Below are 24,207 nucleotides of genomic sequence, written 5' to 3'. Positions count from 1 at the left end.
CTGCTTCATTGGGCAGAGAATTCCTCAGATTCACCACTCTCTGGGAAAAGCAGTTCCTCTTCATCTCCATCCTAAATCTACTCCCCCTGAATCTTGAGGCTATGTCCTCTAGTTCTAATCTTACTTGCCAGTGGAAACAACTTTCCTTCCTCTATTTTATCATTCCTTCCTCTTTCATCATTTTATATGTTTCTATAAGATCTCTTCTCATTCATCTGAATTCCAGCAAGTACAATACCAGCGACTCGATCTCCCTTCGTAGTCTGACCCCCTGATCTCTGGAATCGACCTGGTGAACATCCTCTGCACCGCCTCCAAAGCCAGTATATCCTTCCTCAAGTAAGGAGACCCAGAACTGCATGCAGTACTCCAGGTGTGGCCTCACCAGTACCCTGTACAGTTGCAGCATAACCTCCCTGCTGTTCAATCCCTTTAGCATTGAAGGCCAATGGAGCATTGATAGCCTGCTGCATCTGCAAACCAATGTTTTGTGATTCATGCACAAGCATTCCCAAGTCCTCCTGAACAGCATGCTACAATTTTCACCATTTAAATAATAATCTGCCCTTCCATTTTTCTTTCCAAAGTGGATGACCTCACATTTACTAACATTGTACTCCATCTGCCAGACCCTTGCCCACTCACTTAACCTATCTATATCTCTCTGGAGACTCTCTGTATCTTCTGCACAATTTGCTTTTCCACTCAGTTAGTATCATCAGCAAACTTAGATACACTACACTTGGTTCCCTCTTCCAGATTGTTAATGTGTATCGTGAACAGTTGCGGGCCCAGGACCAACCCCTGGGGCACACTGTTCCCCACTGATTCCCAACCAGAGTAGCACCCACGTATCCCAACTCTCTGCTTTCTATCCATGCTAATACATCACCCCCAACTCTATGCATCCTTATCATATGAATAAGACTTTTATGTGGCACTTTATCGAACACCTTCTCGAAATTCAAGTAAATAATATCCATCTGTTCCCCTCTACCCACTGTGCTCATTATATCCTCAAAGAACTCCGGTAAGTTTGTCAAACAGGATCTGCCTTTGCTGAATCCATGCTGCATTTGCCGGATGGATCCATTTCTTTCCAGATGTCTTGCTATTTCTTCTTTAATGATAGCTTCAAGTATTTTCTCAACTATAGATGTTAAATTAACTGGCCTATTGTTACCTGCCTTTTGCCTATGTCCTTTTTTTGAACAGTGGCGTCACATTTGCCGTCTTCCAATCTGCTGAGACCTGTACAGAGAATTTTGGTAAATTATTACCAAAGCCTCTACTATAAATCCTGCCATTTTTTCAGTACCCTGGGATGCATTCCATCTGGGCCAGGGCTGGACCAGGGGACTTATATCTTCAGGCCCACAAGTTTGCTCAGCACTACCTCTTTAGTGATAGCTATTGTATCGAGTCCTCAGGGGCGTATCTCGGAAAATAGCGCCAATGGCAAGCACTGAAATTGAGCCCCTGTCCAAACATCTGACACCCATCTTTTAGATAACTTTACCATAATATCAGCTCAAAACTACAAGTCAAGCTCGTTAATCTTTTAATTAACAAATTATGACACTACATGAAAATTATAACTGCACCTTCCTTCCTTTCACTGATGCAAATTGGTCCATGATGTGATCAAAGGTTTCTTCTGTCCTTCACAGAGTCTGCCTGACCTATGGAGGCTCTCAAATACGAAAATATTAGTTTTAACTTGCTGAATGATCTCTCACAGCTGGCGATGGAAACTGCATTATCTGAATAGCAATGTGAAGATTGGGGAAGACACTGTCATCTCCATACTAAGCAATAAATTCAAGAAGCTCTTCAGGTCTTGATATTTTCATGTTGATCCGCCTTGATAGCAACATTCTGCAATCCAAAATTTCTTCATATAGCTGCTGTCCATCAAAATCAGAGCTGTACAATTCGCCCAAATTTTCTCACTTCTTTAGGTCTTTACTGTTGGCGCCATAACACAGTCCTTCTACATCGAGAAGGAACCCAAACTTGGCGTTAGTGTTGTGCAAACGAGCGAACCTTTGGTCCATTTCTCTGTGAAGACAGTCGAGTGTTCCCTTCTTGACTCTTCCCATTTCCTCCTTAGCTGTTAACCCAGCGTCTCTCGAGTTCTCATCAGCCATTCATTTATTTTGTCTCTGACGTCTTTCAACTTCAATATTCCATTCTTGACAGAGATCGACTCCTTCGAGTGACTCACTGACCAACACTTCTCTTTCATCATAAAAATGATCTTGAAGGGCTTTCAAATCCAAGGCAGCATGATGGAAGTTCATGCTAAGATCCTGCAGCCTCTTTTGAATACGGTCAATGCAAATGAGTACTTTGTTCCAAAATCCGAGCAAAATCAGAAAATCATAACTCAACATGTGGTTGTACAGCTACCTTGTGTCACTTCTTGTTTCACTGATCTCGTTTTCATTGTCTAACATGTCCTGCAGAACTTGAAATACCTCGTCAAGGTACTTGTTGATGGGCTTCACTGCTTCTGTCCTTGCCCTCCACCTGGTTCAGACTCCGACTTAACAACCACAGGCACGGCGTTTTTGAGGTTTTCCCAGTGCTGTGTTGAATGAGAGAAAAACACGTAGAGAGCTTCGATGGTTCCAAAAAACATGACCATCATTGTATCCTGCTTGGCTGCATGTACACCCAAGTTGAGTGAGTGATTGTCGCAATTCACAAACACTGCCAGGTTGTTTTTCTCACTTATTCTTTGATGAACACCACTTCTGTGTCCAGCCATCACAGCAGCGTTGTCATAGCACTATGACCGACAATCTTGTAGCTCCATTTCGTCCTTCTGTAGCTGTTTCAAGATGTCTTCAACCAAGCTCTCAGCATCCTTCCGGCTTATCTCGATAAAACAAAGGAAGGGCTCTCTAACACGGACTGTTTTCCTCTCAAAATCAACTTCCACATACCTCACTACTTCTGACATCTGCTCACGGTGTGCCTGATCAGGAGTCGAGTCGAACATGAGACCATAGTACTTGGCTTTATGAATGCTTCTCAGTAAACTCTGGCGAACAGTGGATGCCATCATATGGATGAATTCGTTCTGGACACCCGGTGAAAGATGAGACGTGGATCCAGGATGACTTTCCAAATGAGTAAGGTGTTCTTTTATGACAGGGTCAAAGGTGGCCAGTAGTTTCAGTAAGCCAAGGAAATTTCCCACATTGGAGTCATCGTCTAGCTGAAGTGACTCCCTGTGTCCTCGCAAAGCCAGGTTCTGAGTCGCAAGGGATTTTATGCAGTGAAGGAGTCTCGTCAAGATATCACGCCACTTCTGCTTTTCCTTCTCAATCTGTGACTGAAATACCAAGTCAATAACTCCTCTGTTTCTAAATTTCTAAATAACTCCTCTAAATTTCTTTCCATTTCTTTCCACTGTGTGAAGTATTCCTGATGATTCCTGGCATTTTCATGAACACTAATCCTTTCAAGTGCTTTCCACTGGTTGAATCCACTTTCCTGCTCCAATGAGGATTGATGGTCTGACTGGGAATGGAGAAGACAACAGATACAAAATGCAAATTTTTTAGAAGGGGAATAGACCAACCATGAGCGAGTCACTTCCTCACCACGACCATTTCCCAATTTCCTCTTGAACCAAGTTTTGTTCATTGAGCGGTTATTTGTTGGTAGGAAAGGCCCCTCATTGTTCTGGAAATACTTCGAACCCAGCTTTATTCTGTTCTCAACACGTCAGGCAGAATTGCTTTTCCAGTATCCTTGTCAAACTTCAGAAGTCCAATGTCATGCTGTTCAATCGCTTCTGGTATGACAGTTCGGGGCTCTTTGACACCATCTAGTTCACTAGGTTCAGTGTCGTCAGGTTCAATCTCGTCAAGTAAAATCTCGTCAATAAACTCGACATCACCACCACCACCATTGTCTTCACCCTCCTGTTATGTCCACGTTCTCTGTGGCAGCCTCACTCTTAATTGCACCATACTCGGATTTATCTGACTTGACTTCCTCCTAGGCTTGTGACAAATTTGTACTTGATCCACCTTCGGATTTTAACAAACTTGTAGCAGGTGCAGGCGGCTCCATGGAACATGTTCCATGTTGTTCTGGGCTTTTCAAAGAAGAGCATGAAGAACTTGCTTGATTTCTTGGCTTCCTCCCCCTCCAACTTTCGTCTCTTCTGACCTTCAAATCTACTTTCCTCCTTCTTGGTGAAAAAACGTTTCATGGTCTTCTTACACAATGCTCTGAAATAAGGCCATCCTTGTGCTTCTCACCCATGATAATCAAAGACAGATCATACATCTAAAGAAAATTCTTTTTGCACTATCCAAGGATGACTTGTCTGACTTTAATAGAAATGCTCAATGGCGCCCCCCTTCAAGTGGCGCCCAGGGCACGTGCCATACCTGCCATACTTTAGATACGCCACTGCGAGTCCTCACCCCTCATTACATCCATAACATCTCTCTTTGGCATGTTAGACGTGTCCTTCACTATGAAGACCAACACAAAATAGTCATTCAAAGCCTCTGCCATTTCCTCATTACCTAGTATCAATTTCCCCTTCTCGTCCTCCAAAGGACCTACATTCACTTTAGCCGCCCTTTTCCACTTTATATAAAAACTTTTACTCTTTGTTTTTATATTTTGTGCTAGTTTATTTTCATAATCTGGCTTCCCTTTCTTTATTGCTCGCTTCGTGGTCCATTAGTGTTTTTTAAAGTTGTCCCAGTCTTCCAGTTTCCCACTACTCTTGGCGACTTTGTATGCATGTGCTTTTAGTTTGATGCCTTCTTTTATTTCTTATTTAGTTTCCATTGATCGTGTGGATAGTCAGAGGCTTTTTCCCCAGGGCTAACACGAGAGGGGTCAGTTTTAAGGTGCTTGGAAGTAGGTACAGAGGAGATGTAGTCTCCATTGTTTTGGGTCTCAGCCCAATATGTTGACTGTTTATTCCACTCCATAGATGTTGCCTGACTGTTGAGTTCCTCCAGCATTTTGTGTGTGAAGCACACCTTTTCCTTTAATGTCTCAACTGTTTTGAGACAGGGTTTCACACTAAAACTATTTTGAAGTAGTGTAAATGTGGTATCCATATCAATGGAGGAGAGAATTGCACAAGAATAATTGAAAAGAACAACAGTGGGCATTTTGGCCCCTTGAGCCAGCTCACCGTTCAACCTTCCAGTTTTCTGTCCTGCGTGAATACACTCTTTGATTCCTCCAGGACCTATAATTGTCATTTCCTAGTTTCAATGAATGATCTTCCATAGTCCACTTGAGTAGATATTCCATACAGTTAGCATTCTTTAATTAGAAGAATTTTCTTTCATTCCTCAGTGGCTGCCCTTTATTTTGGGATTGCCATAGTTCTGCCAGAAGTTACACCCTTTCTGTATTTATCCTACTGCAGATTTTCTCTTGTTTGTGATTTGATTACTGCTCTGTGAAGTCTTTTCCAGGGATGCCTACCCTGAAGAAGTTTTAAATCTTCCCTTCAACGGGAGTTCAGTGAAACTCTCTCTCACTGCTCCCCTGCTGTGATCCCTGCTGCTTTTCAACTCTTTGACCACGTGCTTACTCAGACCCACTACTACAGCCATGTATCCTTTCTCAAGCTTTCAGAAATGCCTCCCCACCTTCACCATTTTCCATCCCCTTGTGCCTCTCTCATGTTATCTCCTTGCTCGCCCATCGCCTCCTTCTGGTGCTCCTCCCACCCCCTCCTTTTTTCTTTCTTCCATGGCCTTCTGTCTCTTTCACCAATCAACTTCCTAGCTCTGCGCTTCATCCCTCCCCTTCCAGGTTGTAGCTATTGCATGGCTTTTCTCTCTCCCCTCTCCCCACCTTTCAAACCTACTCCTTAGCATTTTTTCTCCAGTCCTACCAAAGGGTTTCAGCCCGAAACGTTGACTGTACTTTTTTTCCATAGATGCTGCCTGGCCTGCTGAGTTCCTCAAGCATTTTGGTGTGTGTTGCTATAATCTGCTGAGACAAAGTGCAGACTAGGTGATCACATTGCAGAACGTCTGTGCTTCGTCTACCATGACTGGAGCTCCTGATTGTGAGCCATTTAATTTCTCCCATTCCTGCAATGGTACATCTGTCGTCAGCCTCCTCTGCTGTCGGGGTGAGGCTAAACATAAACTAGAACAGCAGCTCACATTCTGACTGGGTACTCTATAACTTGATAGCATGAACATTGAATTCGCTAACTTCCAGTAAAGTGTTTCAATTCTTACTCTCTCTGATCTACCTAGTTCCTCCTTTACTCTATCCCATCACCTAATTTCTTTTACCAGCTCCATCCACTCCATCTGCCTATCACCCATGCACTCCTCACACTGTGTTCCCTTCCCCACCACATCACCTCCCTTATTTGATTTTATCGTCCACTTATCCTATAAGATTATATCACCTGCAGCCCTTTCACCTCCACCTATCACCTCCCACACTGTTTCTATCTTCATCTTCCTTTTTCTGCCTATCACCCTTCCTTCCCTGTATCCCATCACTTGCCAGCTCTTGTTCCACCTCTTTATCTCCCCTGTTCCCAGTGTAATCCAGATAATGCATCTTGACCCAAAATGTCAACTGTCCACTTCCATCTACACATGCTTTCTGACTCACTGAGTTCCTCTTACATCTTGTTTCTTGAAAGGGACTCAGCCATTCAGCTGTCTATACTGCCTGAAGTAGTATGCCTCTCTTTTACTTCCTCCTATCAGCTATACTCTTACCCAGGTGCTGCTTCACAGGTCTTAATGTTGAAGTTGTTTAAGTGAGTGGAACATCATGATGTAGGTCTCAACCCAAAATATCAACCCAGCCCTGATCTCCACTGTTGCTGCCTGATCCACTGAGTTCCTCCAACAGACTATTTTTTGCTGTAGTGACAGCATCTACTGTCTCTTGTGTCAACACTGTTTCGTAGTCTACTTATCAAACTACTTGTGAACAACACTACTGGTTAGCTGAGGCAGAGAAAAATATGACATTTGGTATAATATTTTGCCCCTTCATTTATATTACTTAAGTCATTATGTGTTATTAACCACTGCACAGTGAGAAAGGACTTCAAAAGTACTGGGAGGGATTGAACTTGATTGACTTTTTTCAAAGATATTTTACAAATTGAAATTGACACTAAATCCAAGAAATTGACCATAAATGCATAAAAATCTGAATTTTGTGGTGAAGCAGCTGTAAGTTAAATTTGAAGGTTAGTTATTTGAGAATTGAACAATTCTTTAAAAGCTTGTTTTATGGATCAGAATAAATTAATCATTTAACATTATTTGAAGGAAAACTTTTTTTAAACTGCAAAATTTTGGAGGAAATAAGTTAAAGTAAATATGATGAAATAACATGTCTTATTTTCTAAGGTTGAAATAGCATTAGCAAAAGCTCATGACCGTTGGTTGGAAGAATTGTCTGACCTGCCTGAGTACAGGGCCAATTTACAAATTGAGGAAATGAAATGGAAGAGAAAGTATGAAAAAGATGTAGCAACACAGGTAAAGTGATTCAGCATTACCATTTTACCTAGACTGTCAAAATAGGCTATAAATAATGTATACCATTCAAGAAATTTAAAAAGATAAAGCAAAACTTTGAGATTTTATTTTATTCAGAGATGATGAGACTTACTGCAACATGTACTAAAATGTTACTTGTAATCATTCATACCCAACTTGTCTAGAATTTCTTCTATTTGCTGTGCTAAACATGTACTGCATACAGCACTAGCACCTTATTCAAAACTGATGTTAAAAATTGCACTATAGTGGTTTAGAACTCTCTAGCACCTTGTCTGGCTCCCAACTGCTATATCTTCACCATGCTGATCATTAGGAAAGAGTCATTCACTCGTTATGTGTTGTGTTGTATGACGTAGGCAACCATGGTCTTTCCTTGACCATGCTTGTTCATGACAAATTTCACTGCAGGAGTGGTTTGCCATTGCCTTCTTCTGGGCAGTGCCCTTACAAGCTAGGTGACCCCAGACATTATTAATACTCTTCAGAGTGGTTATATAACCAGGACTTGTGATATACACCAGCTGCTCATATAACCATCCTCCACCTGATCCCATGGCTTCACATGACCCTGTTCAGGGGGCTAAGCAGGTACTACCCCTTGCCCAAAGGTGACCTGCAGGCTAGCAGATGGAAGGAATGCCTTACACCTTCTTTGGTAGAGACATAACTCCACCCCGCCACCCAAGTTAGGAAGGATGTCAGGCCTTTAAAGGAGCTCTTCCCTTGTACCTGCTAGATAGCTACAAACTATTGTGTAGTGCAGCTGAGGGAAACTACAAGGAGGAAGGAAATATGTGGGAATCCCCTTCATGATTGAATCCATGCATTGAGGAAGATCATTGAGATAGAAATCACAACAGAGCTTTTTTGTACTTTGTGGTGAGAGTTCAAACATGCTAGTTATTTGAAACAACTGCCTTATGCTGTGTGCAGAGCAATTTTGTAGGAGTAGAAATTCTTTAACTGGTATCTCATTGCCAATCCTAGTGCACCATGTTCATAGTTTATCAGTCTTCAGTGAAGGTTAGTCCAGGATAATGCTTTCCTTCAACAACTACTTCACTATTTGCTGATCAATCAATATCCACTACTTCCCTTGGCAGCAAATTTCAGCTACTTGTTATTCTCTGTGTTTGCTAGAAAACAAAAAAAATCTCCTTAAGCCCTCCCCTACCTCCCACCTTAAAGATATTGCTTTCTTGCATCTGACTTCCCATCGTGGAATATTCTGGCTGTCTACCTTATCTATGATTCTCTCAGTTTTATACACTTCTATCAGATCATTTCCCAGCCTCAGTCAATCCAAGTCTGTTCAACCTGTGCTCAGTTCTGGTTGCCTCACTGCAGGAAGGATGTGGAAGCCATAGAAAGGGTGCAGAGGAGATTTACAAAGATGTTGCCTGGATTGGGGAGCATGCCTTATCAGAATAGGTTAAGTGAATTCGGCCTTTTCTCCTTGGAGCAACAGAGGATGAGAGGTGACCTGATAGAGGTGTATAAGATGATGAGAGGCATTGATCATGTGGATAGTCAGAGGCTTTTTCCCAGGTCTGAAATGGTTGCTACAAGAGGACACAGGTTTAAGGTATTGTGGAGTAGGTACAGAGGAGATGTCAGGGGTAGATTTTTTACTCAGAGAGTGGTGAGTGCGTGGAATGAGCTGCCGGCAACGGTGGTGGAAGCGGATACCATAGGGTCTTTTAAGAGACTTTTAGATGGGTACATGGAGCTCAGTAAAATAGAGGGCTATAGGTAAGCCTAGCAATTTTTAAGGTAGGGACATGTTCAGCACACTTCTGTGGGCCGAGGGGCCTGTATTGTGCTGTAGGTTTTCTATGTTTCTATGACCTCACCTTTTAATTAATACTCTCTAATCCAAGTATCCCCCTGGTGAACCTCTTCTGCAACCTCTCTAAAGCAAAACCTGCACATCCTTCCTGTAATGCAGGGACCAGAACTGTACACAATCCAAATATTGTTGATCGGTGCTGCTAAAGATTGTGACATTTATCATAAACTTACAATTCATTTTCCAAAGTGCAATGTTTCATATTGTACTATTATACTTCTACTTTATATCTTATTGTCGCCAAACAATTGATACTAGAGCGTACAATCATCACAGCCATATTTGATTCTGCGCTTTGCGCTCCCTGGAGTACAAATGGATAGTAAATATTAAAAATTTAAATATTGGAAGCTTTTAAAAACCTACAGAAGGCGACTAAGAATATATAAATATAAATCATGAATAGAAAATAAGAAACGGGAAAGCAAGGTAGTGCAAAAAAAACGAGAGGCAGGTCCACATGATCACGGCCCCTGCCATTGATCTTGCCGGCTCCAGCACCTCAGGGCATATTCAAAACCTGGACTCCAGCAACAACCATGGACACCTTCAAAGCAATTGTGCAACCACCAACTGCGACTCCAGCCTTGAGCTCCAGGCCGGGTCTTTGCGTGCTGCTATTGTGACTCCCATCTCCCCTTCCCCCAACATCACTCTGCAACCCTGTCTCCCTCAGATCCCACTGTCAGCTCCTGGGCCCTCAGAGGCTCCATCTTCCTCTCACCCCAACCTTCCCCTCTCCACTGACACCCCCAGCCTCCCCCCTCCCCCCTCTGATCCCAGCTCTCATCCATGCCGGGTCTTTACCATCCCCTCTGACCTTCAACTGTCTGAGGTAGAATGCACTGTCCTCAGTAAGGGCCTCACCTTTGTCCCCCTTCACCCACATCTCAGTGAGTTCCGCGTTCGCCATGACGCGGAACTTTTCTTCCACCGTCTCCGTCTCCGTCTCCGAGCCTACTTCTTCGGCAAGGACTCTTCCACCCCCACCAATGACCCCTTCTCCTGTCTTCAACCCTCCTCCTCTTCATGGACACCCCGCTCTGGTCTTCTGCCTGCTCTGGATCTCTTTATTGCTAACTGCCGACGGGACATCAACCGTCTCGACTTCACCGCACCTTGTTCCCATTCCAACCTTGCTCCTTCCGAATCCTCTGCTGTCCACTCCCTCCACACTAATCCTAACCTTACTATAAAACCCGCCAATAAGGGGGGTGCTGTTGTAGTCTGGCGTACTGACCTCTACCTTGCCGAGGCACAGCGACAACTCGCAGATACCTCCTCTTATTTATCCCTCGATCGTGGCACCAGGCCATTGTCTCCCACACCATCATCGACTTTATCCGCTCAGGGGATCTCCCATCCACTGCTCCAACCTTATAGTTCCCGCACACGGCACTTCCCGTTTCTACCTCCTACCCAAGATCCACAAACCTGCCTGTCCTGGCAGACCTATTGTCTCAGCTTGCTCCTGCCCCACCAAACTCATTTCTGCATACCTGGACACGGTTTTATCCCCCCTTGTTCAATCCCTTCCTACCTATGTTCGTGACACTTCTCAAACTCTTAAACTTTTTGATGATTTTGAGTTCCCTGACCCCCACCACTTTATTTTCACCATGGATGTCCAGTCCCTATATACTTCCATCCCCCATCAAGAAGGTCTCAAAGCTGTCCGCTTCTTTTTGGATTCCAGACCTAATCAGTTCCCCTCTACCACCACTCTGCTCCGTCTCGCGGAATTAGTCCTTACTCTTAATAATTTCTCATTTGGCTCCTCCCACTTCCTCCAAACTAAAGGTGCAGCTATGGGCACCCGTATAGGTCCTAGCTATGCCTGCCTTTTTGTTGGCTTTGTGGAACAATCTATGTTCCAAACCTATTCTGGTATCTGTCCCCCACTTTTCCTTCGCTACATCGACGGCTGCATTGGTGCTGCTTCCTGCACGCATGCTGAGCTCGTTGACTTCGTTAACTTTGCCTCCAACTTTCACCCTGCCCTCAAGTTTACCTGGTCCATTTCCGACACCTCCCTCCCCTTTCTAGATCTTTCTGTCTCTATCTCTAGAGACAGCTTATCTACTGATGTCTACTATAAGCCTACTGACGCTCACAGCTATCTGGACTATTCCTCTTCTCATCCTGTCTCTTGCGAAAATGCCATCCCCTTCTCACAATTCCTCCATCTCCGCCGCATCTGCTCTCAGGATGAGGCATTTATTCCAGGACGAGGGAGATGTCCTCCTTTTTTAAAGAGAGGGGCTTCTCTTCCTCCACCATCAACTCTGCTCTCAAACGCATCTCCCCCATTCCACGCACATCTACTCTCACTCCATCCTCCCGTCACTCCACTAGGAATAGGGTTCCCCTTGTCCTCACCTACCACCCCACCAGCCTCCGGGTCCAACATATAATTCTCCGTAACTTCCACCACCTCCAACGGGATCCCACCACTAAGCACATCTTTCCCTCCGCCCCCCCCCCCCGGCTTTCTGCAGGGATCGCTCCCTACGCGACTCCCTTGTCCATTCGTCCCCCCCATCCCTCCCCACCAATTTCCCTCCTGGCACTTATCCTTGTAAGCAGAACAAGTGCTACACATGCCCTTACACTTCCTCCCTTACCACCATTCAGAGCCCCAGACAGTCCTTCCAGGTGAGGCAACACTTCACCTGTGAGTCGGCTGGGGTGATATACAGCATCCGGTGCTCCTGATGTGGCCTTCTATATATTGGTGAGACCTAACGCAGACTGGGAGATCGTTTCACTGAACACCTACGCTGTCCGCCAGAGAAAGCAGGATCTCCCAGTGGCCACACATTTTAATTCCACGTCCCATTCCCATTCTGATATGTCTATCCACGGCCTCCTCTACTGTAAAGATGAAGCCACACTCAGGTTGGAGGAACAACACCTTATACTCCGTCTGGGTAGCCTCCAACCTGATGGCATGAACGTTGACTTCTCAAACTTCCGCTAATGCCCCACCTCCCCCTCGTACCCCATCCGTTATTTATTTATATACGCACATTCTTTCTCTCTCTCTCCTTTTTCTCCCTCTGTCCCTTTCACTATACCCCTTGCCCATCCTCTGGGCTTTTCCCCCCCTCCCCGCTTTTCTTTATCCCTGGGCCTCCTGTCCCATGATCCTCTCATATCCCTTTTGCCAATCAACTGTCCAGCTCTTGACTCCATCCCTCCCCCTCCTGTCTTCTCTTATCATTTTGGATCTCCCCCTCCCCCTCCCACTTTCAAATCTCTTACTAGCTCTTCTTTCAGTTAGTCCTGACGAAGGGTCTCGGCCCGAAACGTCGACTGTACCTCTTCCTAGAAATGCTGCCTGGCCTGCTGCGTTCACCAGCAACTTTGATGTGTGTTGAGAGGCAGGTCCGGATATTTGGACGGTACGGCCCAGATCCGGGTCAGGATCTGTTCAGCAGTCTTATCACATTTGGAAAGAAGCTGTTTCCAAATCTGGCCATACGAGTCTTCAAACTCCTGAGCCTTCTCCCGGAGGGAAGAGGGATGAAAAGTGTGTTGGCTGGGTGGGTCATGTGCTTGATTATCCTGGCAGCACTGCTCCGACAGTGTACAGTGTAAAGTGAGTCCAAGGATGGAAGATTGGTTTGTGTGATGTGCTGGGCTGTGTTCATGATCTTCTGCAGCTTCTTCCGGTCTTGGACAGGACAACTTCCATACCAAGTTGTGATGCACCCTAGAAGAATGCTTTCTATGGTGCATCTATAAAAATTAGTGAGGGTTTTAGTGGACAGGCCAAATTTCTTTAGCTTTCTCAGGAAGTGAAGGCGCTGGTAGGCCTTCTTGGCAGTGGACTCTGCTTAGTTGGACCAAGTCAGGTCATTTGTGATATTGACCCCGAGGAACTTAAAGCTTTTGACCTGTTCCACTTGCGCACCACTGATGTAAATGGGGTCGTCGGTCCTCTACTCCTTCTGAAGTCAACAACCAATTCCTCCGTCTTGCTGATGTTGAGGGATAGGTTATTGTCTTCGCACCATGCCACCATGTTCTTAATTTCCTCTCTGTACTCAAACTCATCATTACCTAAGAATACGGCCTACAATTGTGGTGTCATCAGCAAACTTATATATTGAGCTCGATGGAAACTTGGCTACACAATCATGGGTGTGCAGTGAGTACAGCAGGGAGTCAGCATGGTTGTACAGAGAGTCCAGGTTGTCTGCTGTTTATCTATCCACATTTCTGACTGGTTTGTAATCCTGCTGAATCCTTTGATAGCCTTTTTCACTACTGTAATAGTGACCCCATTCTTGAAGGAGGCAGAAGAAAGGAAATTAAAGGCCAGTTCACCTTTAATCGTGTTTGGGAAGAGTGTCAGCGAGTATTGCAGTACTTGGAGTATTGTGAGCAGTTTGGGCCCCTTTATCGGTGAAAACATTTGGTGGCATGAGAGAGACTCCAGAGAAAGTTCACAGGAATGATTATGGGTATGAAAGGGTATGAGGAACTGTTGATGGCTCTGGGCCTGTAGTCGCTGGAGTTCAGAAGAATAAGGGGGCAGATCTCACTGAAATCTATTGGATATTGAAAGGTCTGGATAGAGTGGATATGGAGAGGATGTTTCCTATAGTGGGTGATCAGAAACCTGGACAACATACCGACGACATCTGAAGGCACTTGAAAAGTTCCATCAACGCTGTCTTCGAAACATCTTAAATATCAGTTAGGAAGATAGAAGAACCAACGTCAGTGTGCTAAATGAAGCAAAAACAACAAGCTTTGAAGCCTACATCATCAAGAACCAACTAAGATGGAGCGGTCATGTTGTTTGGATGGAAGATGAACGTCTGCCAAAACAAATCTTCTACTCCCAGCTTAAAGAAGGCAAACGTAAAAGAGGCAGACAACAGAAGAAATTCAAAGACATCTTAAAAGCCAACATGTAGAAATGTAACGTCGCCATCAACAGTTGGGAAACCAATGCCAAGGGCAGGAAACTCTGGCAAGCCGTCATCCAAGAAGGAACAGCAACTTTTGAAGCCAACAGATGTACAGAATTAGAAGAAAAGAGAAGAAAATGGAAAGAGAGGCAGCAACAACCAAAGCCCGATCTGCCATCTGGAACTACCTGTCCTGAATGCAGAAGAACTTTCAAAGCCAAGATTGGACTCATTTACTCATAAGTAGATTAACAGAATGAAGACCATCATCCTCGACCTTGAGGGATAGCCACGATGAGGACCAGAGGGCACAGCCTCAAAATAGAAGGACGTCCATATAGATCATGATGAGGAGAAATTTCTTAAGCCAGAGGATAGTGAATCTGTGAAATTCGTTGCCACAGATGGCTCTGTAGACCAATTCATTGACTATATTTGAAACAGAAGTTGATTAGTTCTTGATAAGTTGATGAGCACTTAAAAGTTTACAGGGAGAGGGCAGAAGAATGGATTGGAAGGGATAATAGATCAACCAGGATGAAATCACAGAGCAGGCTCGATGGGTGAATGGCCTAATTCTGCTCTTATGGTTTTATCTGCTGTAGACCTATTTTAGCAGAAGACAAATTGCAGCAGATCTAAATCCTTGCTTAGATAGGAGTTAATTCTAGCCATGATCAACCTCTCAGAGCACTTCACAGTAAATATTGAGTGCAACTGGATGATAGTCATTGAGGTAGCTTGCCCTGCTCTTTTTGGGCTCTTTTTGCTGTCCTTTTGAAGCAGGTGGGAAACTCCGACTGCAGCAGTGAGAGATTGAAGATGTTCTTGAACACTCCAGCCAGTTGGCTTGCGCAGGTTTTCAGTGTCTTATCAGGCATACTATTGGGGCCTGATGCCCCATATTGTAGAACTATATCATTAATTCATTATTCTTGATCATAATCCTAACACTAATGAAGACAAACACACCAAGGGCCTTCTTAACCAATGTGTCTACTTGTGCTGCAAACTTGAAGGATCTTCGAACGTGCAACCCAAGATCCCTCGGATTCTCCACACTCCTAAGATTCCTCCCATTGCCCGTATTTTCAGTCTTCAAGTTCAATATTCAAAAGTGTTTCACTTCACTCTTTACCAGATTGAACTCCATTTGCCCCCTCTTCTCAGCTTTGCACCCTGTCAGTGTCCATGTGTAACCCTCGACACCCAAACAGAGGAAAGTCAAGGTGGTCGGGTCTCTGGCACTGAGTATGGCTCTGTGACTCAGAAGGGTACAGGTGGGAGAAGAGGCATGTTGTGGTGACAGGGAATTTGTTAGTTAGGGGAATGGACAAGAGGGGCCTGGGACATCTTGGATCGAGTCCTCAGCATTCTTAAATGGGAGAATGAACAGCCAGAGGTCATGCTCCATGTAGGTACTAATGATGTGGATAGAGTTCTACATAGGGAGTTGGGTGCTAAGTTAGAGAGCAGGACCTCCAAGGTTATGATCTCAGGATTGATACATATTGATGCTGCTATAAAGAAGGCAAGACATGGGCTATGTTTCATTCGGAGTTTGAAGAGATTTGGCTTGTCACATGAAACACTTCAAAATTTCTATAGATGTACTGTGGACGGTGTTCTGACGGGCAGCATCACTATCTATAAGACCATAAGACATAGTTGCAGAAATTAGGCCATTTGGCCCATTGAGTCTGTTCTGCCATTCAATCATGGCTGACACAAGGAAATCTGCAGATGCTGGAAATTCAAGCAACACACACAAAATGCTGGTGGAACTCAGCAGGCCAGGCAGCACCAATAGGAAAAGGTACAGTCGACGTTTCGGACTGAGACCCTTCATCAGGTCTAACTGAAAGAAGAGACAGTAAGAGATTTGAAAGTGGGAGGGGGAAGGGGAAATCCGAAATGATAGAAGACAGGAAGACAGGAGGGGGAGGGGTGGAGCTAAGAGCTGGAAAGTTGATTGGCAGAAGGGATACCAGGCTGGAGAAGGGAGAGGATCATGGGTCGGGAAGACTAGGGAGAAAGAAAGGGGGAGGGGAGCATCAGAGGAAGATATAGTGAGAGGGACAGAGGGAGAAAAAAGAGAGAAAGAAAGAGGGGGGATAAATAAATAAATAAGGGACTGGGTACAAGGGGGAGGAGGGGCATTAACAGAAATTAGAGAAGTCAATGTTCATGCCATCACGTTGGAGGCTACCCAGACGGAATATAAGGGGTTATTCCTCCAACCTGAGTGTGGCTTCATCCTGACAGTGGAGGAGGCCATGGATGGACATAGCAGAATGGGATTGGTACGTGGAATTAAAATGTGTGGCCACTGGGAGACTGTTTTGCTGAAATTTACTGAGTCCGGTACGACCTTCTATGTATTGGTGAGGCCCGATGCAGACTAGGAGATCTTTTCGCTGAACACCTACGCTCTATCCGCCAGAGAAAGCAGGATCTCCCAGTGGCCACACATTTTAATTCCACGTCCCATTCCCATTCTGATCAGTCCATCCATGGCCTCTACTGTCAAGATGAAGCCACACTCAGGTTGGAGGAACAACACCTTATATTCTGTCTGGGTAGCCTCCAACCTGATGGCATGAACATTGACTTCTAATTTCCGTTAATGCCCCTCCTCCCCTTTTCCCATCCCCTATTTATTTATTTATTGCCCTTTCTTTCTCTTCTTTTCTCCCTCTGTCCCTCTCGTTATATCTTCCTCTGATGCTCCCCTCCCCCTTTCTTTCTCCCTAGTTCTCCCGTCCCATGATCCTCTCCCTTCTCCAGCCTAGTATCCCTTTTGCCAATCAACGTTCCAGCTCTTAGCTCCGTCCCTCCCCCTCCTGTCTTCCTGTCTTCTCCTATCATTTCGGATCTCCCCCTCCCCCTCCCACTCGCAAATCTCTTACTATCTCTTCTTTCAGTTAGTCCTGACGAAGGGTCTCGGCCTGAAACGTCGACTGTACCCCTTCTTATAGATGCTGCCTGTGCTGCTGCGTTCCACAATCATCCCCTACTCGGTCCCACTGTCCGTGACCTTTGATGCCATCATCGACTCAACCTGCAAGTTAACCTATAGGGTGTTCTGCACAAGGACTCCCAAGTCCCTTTGCAACTCAGATTTTTGAATTTTATTCCCGTTTAGAAAATAGTCTACACAGTTATTTCTACTACCAAAGTGCATGGCCATGCATTTTCCAACATTACAATTTATTTGCCATTTTCTTGCCCATTCTCCTAATCTGTCTAAGTCCTTCTTCATCCTATCTGTTTCACCAACTCTGTCCCTCCGCCAATCTTGTTATCATCTGCAAAATTGGCAACAAAGCCATCTATCATCTAAATCATTGAGACACATAAAAAGAAGCTCCCCCAACACCAGTTCCCGTGGAACACCACTAGTCACTGGCAGCCAACCAGACAAGGATCCTTTTATTCCCACTTGTTGCCTCCTACCAATTAGCCAATGCTGTAACCATGTTAGTAACTTTCCTGTAATACCATGGGCTCTTAACTTGGTAAGCAGCTTCATATGTGTCACCTTCTGAAAGGTCTTCTGAAAGTCCAAATATAAATGTTCACTGCATCCCCTTTATGTATTTTACTTGTAATGTCCTCAAAGAATTCCAACAGGGTCATCAGGCAGGATTTTCACTTATGGAAACGTGCTGACTTTGTTCCATCTTGTCCTGTGTCCATAACCTCATCCTTAACAATTGACCCCATCATCTTCCCAACCACTGAGGTCAGGCTAACTGGTCTATAATTTCCTTTCTGCTGCCTTTCTCCTTTCTTAAAGAGTGGAGTGACATTTGCAATTTTCCAGTTCTCTGGCACCATGCCAGAGTTCAATGATTTTTGAAAGATCATTACTAATGAGCCAGATTTGATAAGGGAACTCGAGGTAAAGGAGCCATTAGGAGGTAGTGACCATAATATGATAAGTTTTAATCTACAATTTGAGAGGGAGAAGGGAAGATCAGAAGTGTCAGTATTACAGTTGAACAAAGGGGACTATGGGCACCTGAGGGAGGAGCTGGCAAATATTGACTGGAAAGATACCCTAGTAAGGATGACAGTGGAACAACAATGGCAGGTATTTCTGGGAATAATACAGAAGGTGCAGGACCAGTTCATTCCAAAGATGAAGAAAGGTTCTAAGGGGAGTAAGGGGCGACCGTGGATGACAAGGGAAGTTAAGGACAGTATAAAAATAAAAGAGAGGAAGTATAACATAGCAAGGATGAGTGGGAAGCCAGAGGATTGGGAGACTTTTAAGGAGCCACAGAAGATAACTAAAAAGGCAATATGGGGGGAAAAGATGAGGTACGAAGGTAAGCTAGCTAAAAATATAAAGGAGGATAGTAAAAGCTTCTTTAGGTATGTGAAGAGGAAAATATTAGATAAGACCAAAGTTGGGCCCTAGAAGACAGGAACGGGTGAAATTATTCTGGGGAACAAGGAAGCGGCAGACGGGCTGAACAGGCACTTTGGACCTGTCTTCACTAGGGAAGACACAAACAATCTCCCAGATGTAATAGTGGCCAGAGGACCTAGGGTAACAGAGGAACTGAAGGAAATTCGCATCAGGCAGAAAATGGTATTGGGTAAACTGATGGGACTGAAGGTTGACAAATCCCCAGGGCCTGATGGTCTGCATCCCAGGGTACTTAAGGAGGTGGTTCTAGAAATCGTGGACGCATTAGTAATCATTTTCCAATGTTCTATAGATTCAGGATCAGTTCCTGTGGATTGGAGGGTAGCTAATGTTATCCCACTTTTTAAGAAAGGAGGGAGAGAGAAAACAGGCAATTATAGACCAGTTAGTCTGACATCAGTGGTGGAGAAAATGCTGGAATCAATTATAAAATATGTAATAGTGGCATATTTGGATAGCAGTGGCAAGATAGGTCCGAGTCAGCATGGATTTACGAAGCGGAAATCATGCTTGACTGATCTTCTGGAATTTTTTGAGAATGTGACTATGAAAATGGACATGGGAAAGCCAGTGGATGTAGTGTACGTGGACTTTCAAAAAGCCTTTGATAAGGTCCCACATAGGAGGTTAGTGTGCAAAATTAGAGCAAATGATATTGAGGGTAGGGTACTGACATGGATAGAAAATTGGTTGGCAGACAGGAAACAGAGTAGGGATTAATGGGTCCTTTTCAGAATGGCAAGCAGTGACTAGTGGGGTACCGCAAGGCTCGGTGCTGGGACCACAGCTATTTACAATATACATTAATGATTTAGATGAAGGGATTAAAAATAACATTAGCAAATTTGCAGATGACACTAAGTTGGGTGGCCGTGTGAAATGTGAGGAGGATGTTATGAGAATGCAGGGTGACTTGGACAGATTGGGTGAGTGGGCAGATGCATGGCAGATGCAGTTTAATGTGGATAAATGTGAGGTTATCCACTTTGGTGGCAAGAACAGGAAGGCAGATTACTATCTGAAAGGTGTCAAGTTAGGAAAAGGGGAAGTACTACGAGATCTAGGTGTCCTTGTTCATCAGTCACTGAAAGTAAGCATGCAGGTACAGCAGGCAGTGAAGAAAGCTAATGGCATGCTGGCCTTCATAACAAGGGGAATTGAGTATAGGAGCAAAGAGGTTCTTCTGCAGTTGTACAGGGCCCTGGTGAGACCACACCTGGAATATTGTGTACAGTTTTGGTCTCGAAATTTGAGGAAGGACACTCTAGCTATTGAGGGAGTGCAGCGTAGGTTCACGAGGTTAATTCCCGGGATGGCGGGACTGTCATATGTTGAAAGATTGGAGCGACTGGGGTTGTATACACTGGAAATTAGAAGAGTGAGAGGGGATCGGATTGAAACATATAAGATTATTAAGGGATTGGACACGCTAGAGGCAGGAAACATGTTCCCGATGTTGGGGGATTCCAGAACCAGAGGGCACAGTTTAAGAATAAGGGGTAAACAATTTAGAATGGAGTTGAAGAAAAGCTTTTTCACACAGAGGTTTGTGGTTCTGTGGAATGCTCTGCCTCAGAAGGCAGTGGAGGCCAATTCTCTGGATTCTTTCAAAAAGGAGATAGAGCCCTTAAAGATAGCGGAGTGAAGGGATATGGGGAGAAGGCAGAAAAAGTGTGCTGATTGTGGATGATCAGCCATGATCACAGTGAATGGTGGTGCTGGCTCGAAGGGCTGAATGGCCTACTCCTGCACCTATTGTCTATTGTCTATAATGCCTCCACAATCTCTCCCATGATCTCTTTTGGAACCCTAGGGTGCAGTTCATTTGGTTTGGGTGACTTAATGTACCCTTAGGTCTTTCAGCTTTTTGAGCACCTTCCCCCTTGAAATAGTAACTGCACCCACTTCTGTTCCCTCACACCCTTCAGCATCTGGCACACTACTAGTGTCTGCCACACTGAAGACTGATGCAAAATACTCATTTAGTTCATCTGCCATCTCCTTGTCCCCTGTTATTATTTCTCTGGCCTTATTTTCCAGCAGTCCTATATCTACTCTCATCTCTCTTTTATTCTTTACATACTTGAAAAAGCTTTTACGATCCTCCTTGATATTGTTTGCTAGCTTGCTTTCATATTTCATCTTCTCCCTCCTAATGGTTCTTTTAATTGCTCTCTCTAGGTTTTTAAAAGCTTCCCAATCCTGTACCTTCCTGTTAATTTTTGCTTTGTTATATGCCCTCTCTTTTGCTTTTACATTGGCTTTGACTTCCCTTGTTAGCCACAGTTGTACTGTTTTGCCATTTGAGTATTTCTTTGTTTTTGGAATATGTATCTCCTGCACCTTCCTCTTTTTTTCCCAGCAACTCAGGTCATTGCTGCTGTGCTAGCATCTCCTTCAAATTTACTTTTGCCAACTCCTCTTTCATACCACAATAATTTCCTTTACTCCACTAAAATACTGCTATGTCAGACTTTACTTTCTCCCTATCAGATTTCAAGTTGAACTCTATCATATTGTGATCACTGGCTCCTTCGGGTTTTTTTTTACCTTCAGCTTCCTAATCGCCTCTGGTTCATTACGTAACACCAATCCGGTGTAGCTGATCCCCTTGTAGGCTCAATGACCAACTGCACTAAAAATCCATCTCGTAGACATTCAACAAACTCACTGTCTTGAGATTCATTACCAACCTGATTTCCCCAGTCGACCTGCACGTTAAAATCTCCTATGACTATCATATTGCTCTTTTGACTTACCTTTTCTATTTACTGTTGTATTCTGTGGTCCATATCTGAGCTATTGTTGGGAGGCCTGTACGTGACTGCCATTAGGGTCCTTTGATGCTTGAAGTTTCTTAACTCAACCTACAAGGATTCAACATCTTCCAATCCTATGTCACATCTTTCTACGGATTTGATGCTATTCTTTACCATCTCAGCCTAGTATGGGGGTGGGGGAGGGCAGGTCGGGCTGCTGCATAGGACTGAAAGAAGCTAGAGAAATTTGTAAAATTTGTCAGTTCCATCTTGGATACTAGCCTCCATAGTATCCAAGACACCTTCAAGGAGTGATGCTTCAGATAGGTGGTGTTTCATTATTAAGGACCCCCATCACCCAGGACATACCCTCTTCTTGTTACTGTCAGGAAGGAGGTACAGAAGCATGAAGGCATACATTTAGTGATTCAGGAACTGTTTCTTCCCCTCTGCTGTGCAATTCCTAAATGGACATTGAACCCATGAACACTGCCTCAATTGTTTATATATTATTTCTATTTTGCACTATTTTTAATCTAACTATTTAATATACATATATATACTACTGTAATTGATTTTCTTGTTTATTTTTTTCTTTCTATATTATGTATTGCATTGAACTGCTGCTGCTAAGTTAACAAATTTCATGACACGTGCTGGTGGTAATAAACCTGATTCTGATTCAGGATTGCTAGCTGTGCCACATGCTAGGGAGGCCAGAACTATGAAGGTTATGCAACTTAATGCATGGCTAAGGAATTGGTTTAGGAGTGAGGCAAAGATATTTAAATCATCCTAAGCGACAGTGGAGGTACCCGAGGATTGAAGGATAGTCAGTGTTGTTCTGTTGTTTAAAAAAGGCTTTAAACAGAAAACAGAAAATTATTGGCGGGTGTGTTTGGCATCAGCTGTGGGAAAGTTATTGGAAGGCGTCCTAAGGGACCAGATATATAAGTATTTGAATAGACATGGACTGATTAAAGATAATCGTCATGGCTTTGTGGATGGTAGGTCATGTCTAACAAATCTTGTAGAGTTTTTCGAGGCAGTTACCAGGAAAGTTGATGAAGGCAAGTCAGTGGATGTTGCCTCCATGGAATTTACTAAGGCATTTGACAAGGTTGTGCATGAGAAGCTGGTCAAGAAGCTTCAGTCGCTTGGTATTGACAATGAGGTAATAAATTGGGTTAGACATTGGTTTTGTGGGAGAAGCCAGAGAATGGTCATACGTCGTTGCCTCTCTGGCTGGAGGCCTGTGACTAGTGGGGTGCCGCAGGGATCAGTACTGGGTCCTTTGTTGTTTGTCATCTATATCAATGATCTGGATGATAATGCATTTAACTGGATCAGCAAATTTGTGGATGACACCAAGATTGGGAATGTAATGGACAGTCTGGAAGGCTATCATGGCTTGCAGAGGGATGTGCATCAGATGGAAAAATAGGCTGCACAGTGGAAGCTGGAAGTTAATGCAGACAAGTGCAAGGTTTTGCATTTTGGTAGGACCAACCAGAGTAAGTCTTACAGAGTGACTAGCAGGACACTTCAGAGTGTGGTTGAACAAAGGGATCTAGGAATACAGGTACATAATTCGTTGAAAGTGGTATCGTTGAAAGTAGATTGGGTTGTAAAGAAAGCTTTGGCATATTGGCCTTCATAAATCAATGTTTTCAGTACAGAAGATGGGATGTTGTGGAGGCCTAATTTGGAGTATTGTGTGCAGTGTTCGTCATCTACTTACAGGAAAGATATAAACAAGGTTGAAAGAGTGCAGAGAAAATTTTCAAGGATGTTGCCGGGTCTGGAGGACCTGAGTCATAAGCAAAGATTGAATAGGTTAGGACTGTATTCTTCAGAACTTAGAAGATTGAGAGGAGATTTGATAGAGCTAGATAGGGTAAATGCATATAATGCTTTTACCTCTGAGGTTGGGTGGGACTACCAGAGTCATGGCTTAAGGGTGAAAGGTGAGAAGTTTAAGTGAAACATGAGGGAAAACTTCTTCATACAGAGAGTCATGAGAGTGTGGAATGAGCTGCCAGGACAAGTGGTCGATGCTAGCTTGATTTCAGCATTTAAGAAAATTTTATATAGATATGTGGGTAGCTGGGATATCAATGGCTATGGTCCTGGTGCTGGTAATTGGGAAATGCAGTTCAAATGGTTTTCGGCATGGACTAAATGGGTCGAAGGGCCTGATTCTATGCTGTATTTCTATCTGACTGCATGACCCTAACTATCCACTACGCTATCAACCTTTGTGTCAACAAACACAAGAAAATCTGCAGATGCTGGAAATCCAAAGCAACACACACAAAATGCTGGAGGAACTCAGCAAGCCAGGCAGCATCTATGTAAACAGTGGACATGCAAGTTGTTTACTTTTTTTTAGTACTTGCGCAATTTGCGCTCTTTTGCACATTGGATGTTTGTCGGTCTTTGTTATGGTTATTTTTGGGGATTTTATTGTATTTCTTTGTTTTCCTGTGGGTATCTGCAAGAAAATGAATCTCAGGTTGTATATGATATACATACTTTGATGATAAATGTACTTCGATCTTTGAAACTGTGACACCCCTTCCAGTCTATCCGAATTCTTTTCAAAAGCTTCAGCAAATCCTCTTTCTTAACGTCGATGTGTTGCAGCATATACCAGCCCGTACTATACTGACAATGTTCATCAAGGTCCCCC

The 24,207-nt window shown here is 44.0% G+C and overlaps 1 protein-coding gene across 6 annotated transcripts in view; it reads left to right on the top strand.

Moving 5' to 3' along the window:
* The window catches only part of cep152 (centrosomal protein 152), a 306,980-nt gene that overhangs the window by 243,377 nt on the left and 39,396 nt on the right, over positions 1-24,207 (top strand). For all 6 annotated transcript variants that reach the window (XR_010020130.1, XM_063065688.1, XM_063065689.1 and 3 more), the window contains one exon: positions 7,392-7,523. Coding sequence is in view for 5 of the 6 variants with exons in the window: in XM_063065688.1 (XP_062921758.1) it covers positions 7,392-7,523 (132 nt within the window). In the remaining variant the exon portion in view is untranslated. The remainder of the gene's footprint in view (positions 1-7,391; positions 7,524-24,207) is intronic.

Source organism: Mobula hypostoma, chromosome 13 (assembly GCF_963921235.1).
Source record: "Mobula hypostoma chromosome 13, sMobHyp1.1, whole genome shotgun sequence".
In the NCBI taxonomy this organism is placed as follows: domain Eukaryota; kingdom Metazoa; phylum Chordata; class Chondrichthyes; order Myliobatiformes; family Myliobatidae; genus Mobula; species Mobula hypostoma.
Note: the sequence above shows the minus strand (reverse complement) of the source record. Positions and strands in the feature narration are given on the sequence as shown.